At 42.7% G+C, this 17,122-nt stretch overlaps 1 protein-coding gene across 1 annotated transcript in view; it reads right to left on the reverse strand.

Moving 5' to 3' along the window:
• Nucleotides 1-649: 649 nt before the first annotated feature.
• Nucleotides 650-17,122, reverse strand: part of natd1 (N-acetyltransferase domain containing 1) — a 52,573-nt gene continuing 36,100 nt past the window's right edge. The window contains 1 exon segment of the mRNA NM_001008089.1: nt 650-2,281. Coding sequence (NP_001008090.1) covers nt 2,165-2,281 — 117 coding nt within the window. The 3' untranslated portion in view covers nt 650-2,164.

A 17,122-nucleotide genomic window follows, 5' to 3' on the forward strand; every position in this document is an offset into this window, starting at 1 on the left:
AGAGCACAGTATGGAGTTAGCCACATTATACTACCTCAGTATCCCAAAAGAAAAAAAGCTGGAGTAAGGGTGGGGTCTCTGTCAATGGAATCCAAACAAGTCTGCAATATGTTTTTATTTCCACTGAACTGTTCGAAAACAAAACATTTGTCTGGGGGGTAACAGGAGTGTAACTATGTTACTCTACAATATTTCAAAGTTGAGGAGGACACTGAGCAATGGGCAGCCATCCTCACCGGTATCATCTTTGTTATTTATTTATTTATTTTTGTCTATGTAAAGTTGGGAGGAAGACGGGTCAAAAAAAATATTTCATTACAGTAATGATACTTCATTGTTATTTGTATATGACAATAAAACTTGAACAATATTTCCCAAGTCCTTGGACCTGTTCAGACATGAACTGGGTTACTTGGTCTCACTGTGCCACCCCACATATTGAGGCAGAAAATCTTGGGGTTGGGATTAGGGCTGGGAGTACTTGCTGCCACTTTGGCTGTCTTTTCAAAACCTAAGACTAGCCGACTTGGATAGGCAAGTATTGCACCGATACCTGCCTTCTTAGAAGAGTCCTGCTGCTTGCAATGGTCTTCTGCTGAAAACTGGAAGCAGGGATCTTTGATAAATAAAAAGTACAAACAAAAAGTAATTTGAGATGCAGAATTTACAATATTTAATCAGAAATATCACATTCACTTTAAGAATAGTAGCACAAAAGTATTTAAAAAAAAAAAAAGGGGGGGGGATAAAATGCCATGATATTCACATAAAATGTTTTATTGTGACAGGAAGTAGTATCATGCATATCTTACCAAAAGCATTAATTTTACAGCCATTTGAAATCCTAAATAATGGGTTATTTAAACTGTTATATGCCCACCACCCTGACACAGATCAGATTCTCTGTCCTTTGTCTTTCACACCAATCAATGCAACTTTAAATCTATTCACGTACAGTCAAGTGAAATTAAATTTTTTTTTTTTTTTAAAGAAAGCAGTAAATAAAACATAATATAGCTTTCAACATTTTTTATAAGCCTATCTGAGACATAAATGCTTATTTCAGAGGCCTGCCGATATATTGTTCTTCAACAGGGTGCAAATGTGCAACCTCTGAATAGCAGCAGGAGTCCAAACATCAGTGCAGATTAGATGGGCCTGCTAAGCAGAGTTTAGAGACTGCATAGCAAGTCACATTATTTATCATCTTAGGGACACTTTGCGAAACTGAGATTACATATACTAAACTTCCATGAACAATGGTGAAGTGTGCATAAATTATGTTCTTGCCATTAACTTAAATGCAAACCCCTCCCTGTATTAGGGGGTAGGGAAGAGGAGTAGCAATTAAAAAGACATTTTTACCAAAAAACTGTATGATGGCTGCCAAAAAGTAGACAATAGCAAAATGTTGGTCAATACCTCACACGCTTATACAAAACCCTTCAACCTTCAATTTCATCTCCTCCGAACAAATAAATAAAAAACATGAGGTATGTCATGATGGTAAGAAAAAGGAGACAAAGGGGATTTTTTTTCAATTAACCTGAATTTCTAGTAAGAAAATCCACTGGGTTTCTGCAAAAAAGCCTTAAAACTGCAGGATTCTGTATCATCTAACAGAATATCAACAATTAAGAAGGGTTTAAAGTGAATACAAACAAAGTTTTATACAGTATGTTATTTTCTGGAATGTTCGGGTCCAACGCCATTTTTTTTTATGCATATTCACATGTTTCTGCTTATTCCTGGCATTAATTTAGAATTTGCATCTTAACATATCTGCTTTCGAAGACTTCAGAGTTGTCTCTCTTACGTTCCTTTAATGGAAATGCCATGTGGAATCCCTGAAGGCGCAGCCAAGAGCAGAAGAGAGAAAATCCAGGGCTTTTCCCACATGAAGCAAAGCCGATTCAACAAATCTTATCAGAGACTAGAGATGCACCCTAAAATGGCTACTTAAAAGAATAATCTGAAAAATGTTTAAGGTGGTATTAAAACATTTGTACTTGCATTTACTCATATACAAAAAGTTCCCTTTGCTGCATTCATGGCTAAGACTGAAGGGTTCTTTGATCTCTCCTCCCTGAGCTTCCCTAATCCCAGTGTCTGTTCAGTGGGTTTAGTATGCTGGTGTATAAAATAAATCTCAGAGAAATCCAGATTAAGGCTGCAAACGTTCCAGGTACTGAGGAAGTGGATTTTCCTTCACATATTTCTGAATATACCAGCAGGTCAAATGAGCCTTCAGGTCTTCTTCAACGACAAAGTCCATGGCAGCCTAAAGGCAAATATAATTCATATATGATCCTACTTTATTTACATACCTATACGTGTGTGTGTGTTTGAAAAAGATGCGGCACAGAAATTATTTGCAAAAAGTGTGTATTAAAAAAAGAATCACATCACATATGTGACATTTCGGGCAAAGCACATGCCCTTTATAAAGCCAGTAATTACTGGATTTAGAAAGGGCATGTGCTTTGCCCGAAACATCACATATGTGATGTGATTCTTTTTTTAATACACACTTTTTGCAAATAATCCGTGTGCCGCATCTTTTTCAAACATATATAGAGTGGAAGGATGTAACGGCGTCCTGTAGTTGCTGAACACCGGAAGCTACACTATGGAGGAGTGTGGTGACATTGCTTTCTATGGTATATTATATATATATATATATATATATATATATATATATATATATATATATAGCCTTTTTGCAACTGTATTTTGTTATTTAATTTGTATATATATATATCTTTTATACCGCTCAGTCCACACTCCCTTCCGACGTTCACTTTAGCATTCTATGCACGGGTGCTGCACATAGTTGAAACTTGTATCCATTCCCAATGATCATGCGCACTTCTGTGTCCTTTAATTCATTTATGAATAATTACATAGTTTAAAAACTCCTTTCAGGCCTGGTCTAGGACCTTTTTCAAGATGTTAAACCCCAAAATCCATATATACATTGAATCTTTATAAAGTATACATAACCCCTCCCACGACTAGTGTGTCCACACCCCCTCCCTTAACCCCTGCCATGCATAACACATACAGACATCGAGGGAAAGGGAAAGTTACCTCCACAGTTAAATGAAAATTACATATCATTTCATTTAATAAAAAAAAATTTTTTTGACATGATTCATCTAATTGCTAAAAAACAATTAAAGGAGCAATACTCGTTCAAACCCCTTAGTGACAGAGTATCCAGCCTTTTAATCCAAAAAGTTTCACGTTGAAGAAGTCGTCTAGACCTGTCCCCACTTCGTTTGGGCATTGGCACATGATCAATGGCAATATATCTGAACGCTGGTAATCTATGCCCAAACTCCAAAAAATGTTTAGCCACCAGTTTCACAGATTTATTATCACGGTACGCTGTGTTAATAGATGATCTATGGGCATCCATACAGAGATGCAACATTAGTTCAGTTTTGCCCGCATCTGAAAGCCCACATGGGCATGTAACTAAATATACTACATGGGTAGTAGTACATGTGATGTGGTGCCGAATTTTGAAACGTTGCCCTGTATGGGGATGAGTGAAGCTAACTCCAGGTGTCATGAAACGACAAGACATGCAAGAAGGGCATCTAAAACAACCCTGTTTAATACTAGGTAAACACATAGAGGAACCTTTCTCTGGAAGATAGCATCTCACTGGATCACTAACAACCAACAGATCCCTAAGGTTCTTTCCCCTTCGGTACCCAACCGTAGGGGGATTTGGACATAACCTGCCTAATGATTCATCGGCTTTAATAATGGCCCAATTAGCCCGTATCAATTTCCCCAAATTATGGGTTACATCATTATAGTTGGTGGAAAAAACAAAATCGATCTTGTTATCACTATTTCTATTTCAGTTACCATTTACAGCATCTCTTGCCTTAGCTAGAGCATTTTGCAATGCCCTCTCATCATAGCCCTGTTGTAGAAATCTGGCTCACATTAATTGCTGTTCCCATTTCAATAAATCAGAATTATTGCGTAAAACCCTACAGAATTGGGATACCGGTAGGGAGCGTATAAGGGCCGGTGCATGTGCACTAGTCGCATACAGTAATGAATTACGATCGGCTGTTTTTTTTAGAGTGAATAATCAATCCTAGTATCATTAATTGTAAGCTGTATTAATTTTTTTTATTAAATAAAATGATCTGTAATATTCATTAACTGTGGAGGTTACTTTCCCTCGATGTCTGTTGTGTTATGCATTGCAGGGTTTGAGGGAGAGGGTGTGGACACGCTAGTGGTGGGAGGGGTTATGTATACTTTATATAACTTCATTATATATAAATGAAATATATATGTAATATATATATATATATATATATATATATATATATATACATACAGTGGTGTGAAAAACTATTTGCCCCCTTCCTGATTTCTTATTCTTTTGCATGTTTGTCACACGTAAATGTTTCTGCTCATCAAAAACCGTTAACTATTAGTCAAAGATAACATAATTGAACACAAAATGCAGTTTTTAAATTAAGGTTTACGTTATTAAGGGAGAAAAAAAACTCCAAATCTACATGGCCCTGTGTGAAAAAGTGATTGCCCCCCTTGTTAAAAAATAACTTAACTGTGGTTTATCACACTTGAGTTCAATTTCTGTAGTCACCCCCAGGCCTGATTACTGCCACACCTGTTTCAATCAAGAAATCACTTAAATAGGAGCTACCTGACACAGAGAAGTAGACCAAAAGCACCTCAAAAGCTAGACATCATGCCAAGATCCAAAGAAATTCAGGAACAAATGAGAACAAAAGTAATTGAGATCTATCAGTCTGGTAAAGGTTATAAAGCCATTTCTAAAGCTTTGGGACTCAAGCGAACCACAGTGAGAGCCATTATCCACAAATGGCAAAAACATGGAACAGTGGTGAACCTTCCCAGGAGTGGCCGGCCGACCAAAATTACCCCAAGAGCACAGAGACAACTCATCCGAGAGGCCACAAAAGACCCCAGGACAACATCTAAAGAACTGCAGGCCTCACTGGGCAAAAACGGCCTGCATGGCAGATTTCCAAGGCGCAAACCACTTTTAAGCAAAAAGAACATTAAGGCTCGTCTCAATTTTGCTAAAAAACATCTCAATGATTGCCAAGACTTTTGGGAAAATACCTTGTGGACCGACGAGACAAAAGTTGAACTTTTTGGAAGGTGCATGTCCCGTTACATCTGGCGTAAAAGTAACACAGCATTTCAGAAAAAGAACATCATACCAACAGTAAAATATGGTGGTGGTAGTGTGATGGTCTGGGGTTGTTTTGTTGCTTCAGGACCTGGAAGGCTTGCTGTGATAGATGGAACCATGAATTCTACTGTCTACCAAACAATCCTGAAGGAGAATGTCCGGCCATCTGTTCGTCAACTCAAGCTGAAGCGATCTTGGGTGCTGCAGCAGGACAATGACCCAAAACACACCAGCAAATCCACCTCTGAATGGCTGAAGAAAAACAAAATGAAGACTTTGGAGTGGCCTAGTCAAAGTCCTGACCTGAATCCTATTGAGATGTTGTGGCATGACCTTAAAAAGGGCGTTCATGCTAGAAAACCCTCAAATAAAGCTGAATTACAACAATTCTGCAAAGATGAGTGGGCCAAAATTCCTCCAGAGCGCTGTAAAAGACTCGTTGCAAGTTATCGCAGACGCTTGATTGCAGTTATTGCTGCTAAGGGTGGCCCAACCAGTTATTAGGTTCAGGGGGCAATTACTTTTTCACACAGGGCCATGTAGGTTTGGATTTTTTTTCTCCCTAAATAATAAAAACCCTCATTTAAAAACTGCATTTTGTGTTTACTTGTGTTATCTTTGACTAATAGTTAAATGTGTTTGATGATCAGAAACATTTTGTGTGACAAACATGCAAAAGAATAAGAAATCAGGAAGGGGGCAAATAGTTTTTCACACCACTGTATATATTTATTTATATGTAATAAACAAAAGAAGCTGACACTCACGTGTAGATCAAAATACCTTGCCTGGGTGCAGTCCCAAAGAAATAGGTGAATACAGAATACAGAGATTAGGTACCACTCACACAGGACTTAAAGGACATGTAAACCCAGCACACAAAAATTTAATCAGTGAACAGCCTCTTTGAAATCTTTCAACACCTGCCACTCTGGTTGTCCAGAGGTTAATAGTAATAGTAATACCTGGGCGGCGGGGGACGCCCACCTCTTCGTACACGCTGATGCGCGTCACCTACTCCTCTGGCGCACGAAGATACGCGCGCATCCTTTAAAAGTCCGGCGCGTGCATGACGTCATACTTAAAGGTCCCTGTAGGTATTTTCAGGGCCCAACTTCGGTTTCGCCTCCTAGTTCCTGCTACTTCTTGATTCTGATTCTAATTCGTGTTTTGACCCTTGCCTGACTCTGACCTTGCTGATTGCTGCCTGTACTGACCCTCTGCTTGTTTTTTGACTACGGTTCCGGAATCTGACTTTGTACTTCGCTGCCCGTTTGGTTTGACCTCGGCCTGATCACTTTGTCTCTTCTCCCCAAATTCTGCATAACGCTAAGTTCCCTAGCCTGCTCAGAACATCTGCCCTGGTCCTCTCACATTAAGTCCTGGCGGCACCCGAGTAGCGGAGGGCTCCTCCTGAAGTGAAAGGTGGCTGTTATAGGCAGAAGAGTGAGCTCAGACCGGGACCTTGGCTGTTGTTCTGAGTTTTGGGATACCGTGCGTGACAGTAAGGCTGCAGCATCTCCTCAATCACTTAGATTTCAATCTCCTGCTGAAACCCACTCAGCCCCCTCCCTCAGGAATTTGCTTTGGCTGTTGGCTTGTGGGCATGCTCAGTTGTTCTAAACTCAGATTACTAAACACGCCCCCCAGTCTAGCAGCCAGTGAAGAGATGGCATTGCTGGTTCCCATAGAAACTCAGCTCTAGCTGTCTGCTTCAATTTTTTTCTCCTGAGCTCAGCCATTACAGTGCTCAAACAAAGCAGAAGTTTTAGGGCTCTGGCACACGGGGAGATTAGTCGCCCGCGACAAATCTCCCTGAAATGCCATCCCACCAGAGAAATGTAAATCGCCGGTGGGATGGCATACGCATTTCGGGGAGATTAGTCGCCTGCGAACAGGGAGATTTGTCGCGGGCGACTAATCTCCCCGTGTACCAGAGCCCTTATCAGAGACAGTTCTGCCTGTGTGACCCTGTACTATTGATGAAATGTACGCTGAATAAGGGTCTGTGTGTGTGTATGCTGTTTGCAGATTTAAATGTAACTGATTAAGTATCGGAGGAAAAATGGCCACCGGGTGAAAGCTGCTATTTGCTTTAGGAAAATGTGATGGTGCTGGCAAGCGGAGGGGATACAGTGGCTTGCAAAAGTATTCGGCCCCCTTGAACTTCTCCACATTTTGTCACATTACAGCCACAAACACGAATCAGTTTTATTGGAATTCCAATACAAAGTGGTGTACACGTGAGAAGTGGAACGAAAATCATACATGATGCCAAACATTTTTTACAAATAAATAACTGCAAAGTGGGGTGTGCGTAATTATTCAGCCCCCTTTGGTCTGAGTGCAGTCAGTTGCCCATAGACATTGCCTGATGGGTGCTAATGACTAAATAGAGTGCACCTGTGTGTAATCTAATGTCAGTACAAATACAGCTGCCCTGTGACGGCCAAAGAACACACCAGACAGGTCAGGGATAAAGTTATTGAGAAATTTAAAGCAGGCTTAGGCTACAAAAAGATTTCCAAGGCCTTGAACATCCCACGGAGCACTGTTCAAGCGATCATTCAGAAATGGAAGGAGTATGGCACAACTGTAAACCTACCAAGACAAGGCCGTCCACCTAAACTCACAGGCCAAACAAGGAGAGCGCTGATCAGAAATGCAGCCAAGAGGCCCATGGTGACTCTGGACGAGCTGCAGAGATCTACAGCTCAGGTGGGGGAATCTGTCCATAGGACAACTATTAGTCGTGCACTGCACAAAGTTGGCCTTTATGGAAAAGTGGCAAGAAGAAAGCAATCGTTAACAGAAAACCATAAGAAGTCCCGTTTGCAGTTTGCCACAAGCCATGTGGGGGACACAGCAAAGAAGGAAGAAGGTGCTCTGGTCAGATGGAACTTTTTGGCCAAAATTCAAAACGCTATGGGGCTGATTTACTAACCCACGAACGGGTCGAAATGAGTCCGATTGCGTTTTTTTCGTAAAGATCGGTATTTTGCGATTTTTTCGTATTTTTTGCGATTTTTTCGGCGTCTTTACGAATTTTTCGTTACCAATACGATTTTTGCGTAAAAACGTGAGTTTTTCGTAGCCTTTACGAAAGTTGCGTAAAATCTTGCGATTTTTCCGTAGCCTTAAAACTTACGCGAAAAGTTGCGCCTTTTTCGTAGCGTTAAAACTTAAAAGGTGCGAAGTTTCGCGTAAGTTTTAACGCTACGGAAAAATCGCAAGATTTTACGCAACTTTCGTAAAGGCTACGAAAAACTCGCGTTTTTACGCAAAAATCGTATTGGTAACGAAAAATTCGTAAAGACGCCGAAAAAATCGCAAAACATACGAAAAAGTCGCAAAATGTTCGTTTTCAAGTCGGAACTTTTCCAATTCGGGTCGGATTCGTGGGTTAGTAAATCAGCCCCTATGTGTGGCGGAAAACTAACACTGCACATAACTCTGAACACACCTTCCCGACTGTCAAATATGGTGGTGGCAGCATCATGCTCTGGGGGTGCTTCTCTTCAGCAGGGACAGGGAAGCTGGTCAGAGTTGATGGGAAGATGGATGGAGCCAAATACAGGGCAATCTTGGAAGAAAACCTCTTGGAGTCTGCAAAAGACTTGAGACTGGGGCGGAGGTTCACCTTCCAGCAGGACAACGACCCTAAACATAAAGCCAGGGCAACAATGGAATGGTTTAAAACAAAACATATCCATGCGTTAGAATGGCCCAGTCAAAGTCCAGATCTAAATCCAATCGAGAATCTGTGGCAAGATCCGAAAACTGCTGTTCACAAACGCTGTCCATCTAATCTGACTGAGCTGGAGCTGTTTTGCAAAGAAGAATGGGCAAGAATTTCAGTCTCTAGATGTGCAAAGCTGGTAGAGACATACCCTAAAAGACTGGCAGCTGTAATTGCAGCAAAAGGTGGTTCTACAAAGTATTGACTCAGGGGGCTGAATAATTACGCACACCCCACTTTGCAGTTATTTATTTGTAAAAAATGTTTGGAATCATGTAGGATTTTCGTTCCACTTCTCACGTGTACACCACTTTGTATTGGTCTTTCACGTGGAATTCCAATAAAATTGATTCATGTTTGTGGCTGTAATGTGACAAAATGTGGAAAAGTTCAAGGGGGCCGAATACTTTTGCAAGCCACTGTATATGCAGTACAAATAATGAAGAGGCACAACAACCGACGTTTCGGCTGCAACACCAGACTTTGTCAAAGTTACACAGTGAAATTTACACGGACCTTATATATTGTGTTTGGCGGGAAGACAGACAGTAGCGTGAAAGTGTAACATTCAATCGCATCAAACGCAATGACATCAAAACCCACCCCCAAAGTGCAAACCCACAGGTATCCCAACATTACAGATCACAAATAAAGAATATTTAAGTATAGAGTAAAATGAGGAGCTTACAGAGATATTAATACAAAGGTAAATGAAACGTGTGCAAAAATAAAAGTGTACCGCATTTCAGAAAATGTACAAAAAATAAAGATATATGGTAACTGAAACGTGTGAGAGAATAAGATATACCAATGCTCCAAATTGGCAACAGGAAACAAATTTATCCAACAGAGATTTTGTCGAAGTCAAGGTTAGAACCCTTGTGGTTTAAAGGACAAAGAAAGGTTAATATAAATTAAAAGTAAGACTAAAGGCAATCTTTTTAAGTACTTACTACATATCTAAATTCCCAGATCCCTGCTTGCTTCTGAGATATGGTGCTGGCAGCCTACAGCAGTGTGAAGACTCCAGTGACATCACTGAAATCTCTCTCCCCTTCCTGTAGGCTTCAGTAGCAATGCACATGTGTGTAACTTGATCCTGTCTCCTGTTCTGAGCTACACATGCCCACCAGCCAATCAGAAGCAGATCTGCCGGGGGGGGAGGGAATGAAACACATGTGCAGTTATGAAGCAAAGAGGGAAAGGAAGGGAAAATACCTTTTTAAAGATGGCTGCTTGTACAAGAAAATAGATAGAAAATGTGAAGTAAGTGTGACTGAGTAAATATTTGATTAGGTGAGCCAAAAGTGTGGCGTTTTTACTAAACAATAGGATGACTATTGGGCAGTATGCTTTTTAAATTTTGACTTGCATTCTCCTTTAACTGAAGTCTAGAAATTCATGATACGTCACGAGCGCCAATGTGTCAAGGGGGATTAGTATTATGTTATATGGCCAACGTTGCGTTATTAAAAAGTAATAAAATAATACGATATATTCTGGAAGGTGTTAACAAATAATTCAGTACCGTGTGTTGCGCTAAGGGGAGGAAGGAGCCAATATAACAGTCAGCAGTTAGTATCTGGCGCAACGGTAACAGTTGCATTAGTCGGTTTATTAGGTAAAGAGTGCAACTCTTGTCTCAATAAGGAATATTCACTTTATGCGCAGTAACTAATGTTGCCAGCTGTGATCAGATACACATTTAACAGCAAAATGAGAATTCAGCATAAGGTGACCGTAATATCATTTAAGGAGAGACTTGATATTGTACCTTGTGCCCGTCAAACTTTCTTGGATCACACGTCGCGTACCCATAGGAATGACAGACTCGGTGACTGGGACGCAACGGATACAGCTCTTGGCCTGTGACGATTTTGACCCTACACACATTGAGGTACCCTTTTAATTCTGTATTATTCATTTAGTACCTCTCATGGCTGAATAATTTAGAGAATTGCTTCTACATATAGTTCTGTTTTCCAGTTCTCTTGCTCCCCCACCGTCCTTGGGGTGGTCCGAGCACACTTCTCCTTACTGCTCTATACTTACCTCTTCCAAGCCTCTAACGCCTCTTTTGCCCGCTCTATACTTACCTTGCAATCAATCTGAACCCCCTGGTGATTGTTCTTCAGCATCTGTCCTCTTACTGCGATTAGTTCGTTCTCCGGTTCAGCTCTGGTTCTGCAGAAAGCTTACACTTCGTAGATAGTGCTGAGCTCTTTCCTTCATTTGTAATAATCAGTTTTTTGATTGGTTATATGACATCAGGAAAATCTTTATTAAACTGTGAGCAGCTAGCATGCCACAGAGTCTATACCTGAAGTGATCCATCTAAGAAAGTTTGAAGGGCACAAGGTACAATATCAAGACTCTCCTTATATGATATTACTGTGACCTTACGCTGAATTCTCATTTTGCCGTTACATTTGTATCTGATCACAGTTGGCAACATTAGTTACTCCGCATGAAGTGAATATTCCTATTGAAACAGGAGTTGCACTCATTACCTAATAAACCGACTAATGCAACTGTTAACGTCGCACCAGATACTAACTGCTGACCATCATATCAGCTCCTTCCTCCCCTTAGCGCAACACACGGTACTAAATTATTTGTTAACACCTTCCAGAATATATCGGCAACGTTGGCCATATAACATAATACTAATCCCCCTTGACACATTGGCGCTCGTGTTGCTATGTAATAGTGCTCATTGTATCATGAATTTCTAGACTTCAGTTAAACCACAAGGGTTCTAACCTTATCTTCGACAAAATCTCTGTTGGATAAATTTGTTTCCTGTTGCCAATCTGGAGTATTGGTATATCTTATTCTCTCACACGTTTCAGTTACCTTATATCTTTATTTTTTATAAATTCAACGAGATACGGTACACTTTATTTTCACACACGTTTCATTTACCTTTGCATTAATATATATATATATAGATATATATAGATATAGATATATATAGATATATATATATAGATAGATAGATAGATAGATAGAGAGAGAGAGAGAGAGTGTGAGAGAGAGAATGCTGCACTCACAGGTCTTAGTGCAAAAATAAAGAAAAATTTATTTAAACAGACTAAATTTTTCTTTATTTTTGCACTAAGACCTGTGTGTGCGGCATTCTTTCCTCTCTGTACAACATATCTATATACTGGACCCAGGCATTAACGACTCCTGCATAACGTGAGTGCCGGCTTTTCATTGCAATTTATATATATATATATATATATATATATATATATATATATATATATATATATATATATATATATATATATATATATATATAAAAAAAAAATCAGGAAATCACATTGTATGATTTTTAAAGAATGGATTTGTATTGCAATGCTGCACATAAGTATTTGAACACCTGAGAAAATCAGTGTTAATATTTGGTACAGAAGCCTTTGTTTGCAATTACAGGTCATACGTTTCCTGTAATTCTTCAGGAGTAGAGGTGGACTTTTTAAAGGAAGATTAACAGGTCTTTGAACACCTATTAAACAAAGAATCTCTTACAAACTCCTTCTCCTAACCTTAAAAGCCCTCCATTCCTCTGCCCCTCACTACATCTCTTCCCTTGTGTCTCTGTACGTTCCTGGCCGACTCCTTCGTTCCTTGCAGAGGTTGCGCCCCCAACTACTACTGCTGTTTCCCGCCTCAAACCTTTCTGCCTTGCTGCCCCTCACATTTGGAATGCCCTCCCTGATTTCCTCCAAAGAGAATCCTCCCTTTCTCATCCTTGAGAAAGGTCCTAATGAGGACCGAAACGTCGGTTTTAAACAATATATTTTCAATAAATTTTTGATAAAGCATTGAAGGGTGTGCTGGCCACGGATGATTATTATTTTCTGTATATTATATATATATATATATATATATATATATATATATACAAGGGGATTTGTTATACTCACCGTTAAAGCCTTTTCTCGGAGTCCCGTCATGGCAGCACAGGTACAATGGGTTAATGCGCTCTTCCCTTTAGGAGGCAGGATAGTAAAAGAAGAAAAAACAGCTAGGTCCTGTACTCCCTGCTCCTCCTCCCTCTTCCCCGCGTTAACCCCTCCTCCAACAGTTACGGCTAGCACAGCTTAATAAAAGAGACATAGGGGTGGGACTCCCTGTGCTGCCATGACGGGACTCCGAGAAAAGGCTTTAATGGTGAGTATAACAAATCCCCTTTTCTCGGTCGTCCCTTGGCAGCACAGGTACAATGGGTTTGTCCCAAAGCAGAGAGAAAGAGAGGGTGGGAAGTGTAAAGAGCAGCAGGTAGTAAGGAATAGAACCTAGACAACCTTGGTAACTGAGAGAAATAATAGGTGCTCTAACATGGCAACTGTGAACAAGTGGCAGTTACTGCACTGCTGACTGAAGAACTTTTCGGCCAAAGGTGGCTTCTGCAGAGGAAAAAACGTTGAACTTGTAAAACTTCGTGAAAGTGTGTATTGATGACCACGTGGCTGCCTTGCATATCTGCTCGGCCGATGCCGTGTTGGCCCTTGCCCATGAGGTGCTGAGGGCTCTGGTGGTGTGTGCCGATGTCTTTAACGGGGTCGGCATCCCCTTGTTACTGTAGGTTATGGTAATCAGACTATTAATCCAGCGACCGATGGAAGCTTTAGAGGCTTTGGCGCCCTTGCGATGGGGGCCGTACAGGACCAGGAGTGAGTCTGAATTACGGATATCTCTTGTCCTATGAATGTAGAACTTTAGCGCTCTAACCACATCCAGGTTGTGGAGAAGTCGTTCCTGTGGGGACGATGGCTTGGGGCAGAGCGAGGGAAGGACGATCTCCTGATTGAGATGGAAGGCTGAGGTGACTTTAGGAAGGAATGAGGGGAGAGTACGTAGTACCACTTTGTCCTGATGGAAGATGCAGTATGGCGGCTTATGGGATAAGGCCCCCAATTCGGAGACTCTTCGGGCTGAAGAGATTGCCATCAAGAAAGCTACTTTCCAGGTTAAGAGCTTTAAATCGATTGTAGCTAGTGGTTTGAATGGGGGGTTCTGCAGAGCTCGGAGAACTAGGTTCAAGTCCCAAGGTGGGAGTGGATCCTTGTATGGTGGTTTTATGCGTGTTGCGGCTTGCAGGAATGTCCTGACATCCGGATGCATTGCCAGTTGGTGTTGGAACAGTATCGAGAGGGCGGATACCTGTACCTTTAGGGAGTTAACCCCTAGGCCTTTGCCGAGGCCGTTCTGGAGAAAGTCCAGCAATGTGGGAATGTGGCATTCACAGGAGTTGCGCTGGGTGTCTGAGCATTTGTAAAGGAATGTCTTCCAGATCCGATGGTAGGAAGCTTTCGTCACGGGCTTACGGGCTTTCACGAGCGTGGATGTTACCTCGGTGGAGAAGCCCTTTCGAGTCCAGATGGTGGCCTCAATAGCCACGCCGTGAGTGCTAGGTTTTCCAGACCAGGGTGGTGGAACTCGCCTTGGTGTAGGAGGTCTGGTCTCGGGGGAAGCCTTCATGGTGGTGCTATTGCCAACGCTTGGAGGTCGGAGAACCATGCCCTTCGCGGCCAAAATGGAGTGAGAACTATGGCCGTCGTCTGAAATTGTAGCAGTCTGCGGAGTACTGGATGGATCATGGGTATGGGTGGAAATATGTAAACCAGGCTGAAGTTCCATGGGGTGGTCATTGCATCTATCGCGAATGCTTGTGGGTCTCGGTATCTGGTGCAATAACGGGGGACCTGGTGATTGAAACGGGAAGCCATAAGGTCCACCTGTGGCATCCCCCAGCGCCGTGTGATCTGTTGGAACACGGTCTTGTGAAGAGACCATTCCCGTGGTCTATGAAGTTGCGGCTGAGGAAATCTGCCTCCCAGTTGAGGTGGCCTGGGATGTAAACTGCCATTAGTCGGCAGTGATTGGCCTCTGCCCATTGAGTTGCGACTTCTTGTGCCCCCTTGGTGGTTTATGTATGCCACCGTAGTGGCATTGTCTGACTGGATTTTGACTGGACGTCCTTGCAGAAGGTGTGTCCAGTGGGTGACGGATAGGTAAACCGCCCGAAGTTCCAGCAGGTTGATGTGGAGTTTTCCTTCCTGTGTGGACCATTTTCCCTGTATGGTTCTGTGGCCGAATACTCCGCCCCAGCCTAATAAGCTGGCGTCTGTTGTTATTACGGCCCAGTTGGTGAAGGAGCAAGTCCTGCCGGTGAGTAGTTTGTCTTGTTGTAGCCACCACCGTAGCGAGAGCCTTGTGGCTTGGGACAGGAATATTGGGCTTCTTAGGTCGTGATGTCGCCTGGACCACTGTCTGAGGAACTCTAGTTGTAGTGGCCGCATATGAAACTGAGCGAATGGTACTACTTCTATGGTGGCCGTCATTAGGCCTAGGAGGCGCATGCACGCTCTTGCCGTCAGTACCGGGGAGTCTTTGGCTTGTTGTGCTGCCCCCGATAGGGTCTTCTGCTTTTCTGGAGTGAGAAACACCTTGTGTAGGGTAGCGTCGAAGCGGATGCCTAGGAATATGATCGACTGTGTGGGGAGAAGCGTACTCTTTTTGTGGTGTATCTGCCATCCGTGAGATTCTAGAATGCTTACGCATTTGTTGGTCCCTTCGAGTGCTTGGGAGTGTGACGGAGCCCTTAGCAGGAGATCGTCCAGGTAAGGGAGTATGTAAAGACCTTGTTGTCGCATGTAGGCTACTAGTGCCGCCATTACCTTCGTGAAGACGCGAGGCGCCGTGGCCAGGCCGAAGGGGAGTGCTTGGAATTGGTAATGTCTTCCGGTGAATGCGAATCTTAGGTACTTTTGATGGTGCCGGTGGATGGGAATGTGAAGGTAGGCGTCCCTGAGATCGATTGCCGTGAAAAAATCTCCCTGTTGGACGCTGGCTATCACTGACAGGAGGGATTCCATTTTGAATGATGGCACGCGGAGGTATTTGTTCAGGGTCTTCAGATCGAGCACAGGTCGGAATGTCCCGTCTTTTTGGAACTAGAAAAAGGTTCGAGTAGAAGCCTGTTGACCTTTCTGGTGTCGGTACGGGTATAATTGCTTTGGAGGTCAGCATAGCGTTTATGGCTTGCTTGAGGGCGAGTCTCTTCTGAGGTGTGGGGGGGATGTTTGACTCGAGAAATTTGTCTGGTGGTTGATGGTAGAATTGTATCGTATATTCCGACGAGACAAGCTGATGAACCCATCTGTCTGTCGTTGTGGAAAGCCATGCCTCCCTGAAGAGTAAGAGGCGCCCCCCTACCGCCTCCGGACTCTCGGGGGTGGCTTGTCCTTCATGACTCTTGGGATTTGTCTGAGGGGCCCTTGAAGGGTCGTCTCTGTGTATTCCAAGCTGGCTTCTTATTGGGCTGGTAGCCTTTCGTGTGGCCTGAGTATGTGTTTTGTGGTCTCGCGCCTTGAGAGGAGCGTCTGGGATAGTTGGTGGGACGAAAGGACCGTTTAGGTTGTGAGCTGCCACGGCGAGTTCTCTTATCTTATGGGAGAAAATTGCTTTTCCCCCCAGTGATCTTATTGATGATGGAGTCCAACTCTGGGCCAAAAAGTGAAGCTCCCGTAAAAGGAAGGGCCACTAGATTCTTCTTTGAGGCCGGGTCTGCGCTCCAAGTTTTCATCCAGAGGGCCCACCTGGCTCCAATTGACATAGCCGACATCTTGGCTAGAAGCTGGAGGATGTCCATGGATGAATCGCAAAGGAAATGCACTGCATTGAGGATCTTGGATAGCTGGCCATGCATGTCGAAGGATTCATCTGTTACTGCTGATAGGGCTTCTTTGAGCCACACCACTGCAGTGCGTGACACGCATGCTGCTGCCACGGTGGGTTTAAAGGTTGTATTGGCTGAGGAAAAAATGTTTTTGAGTAAGCTCTCGGCTTTCCTGTCCATGGGGTCTCTGAAAGATGTCCCGTCCTCCAGTGGGATGGTAGTGCGCTTAGCTAACCTAGCTACTGGGGCATCCACCTTTGGGATATTATCCCAGAGTTCCTTGTGTTGCTGGTCAAAGGGATATAGGGTATCCAATCTTTTATCCTTAGCTAGGCGGCGATCTGGGGTCTTCCATTCTTTTTTGATGAGCTCTTGTACCGTGTCGTGTACTGGGAAATGTTTTTGATGTTTGTGAGTAGAGCCAAAGAGCTTATCCAAGGTCTTTTGTTCTTTAACTTCCTCGTGTATGCCT

Source organism: Xenopus tropicalis, chromosome 9 (genome assembly GCF_000004195.4).
Source record: "Xenopus tropicalis strain Nigerian chromosome 9, UCB_Xtro_10.0, whole genome shotgun sequence".
In the NCBI taxonomy this organism is placed as follows: Eukaryota; Metazoa; Chordata; class Amphibia; order Anura; family Pipidae; genus Xenopus; species Xenopus tropicalis.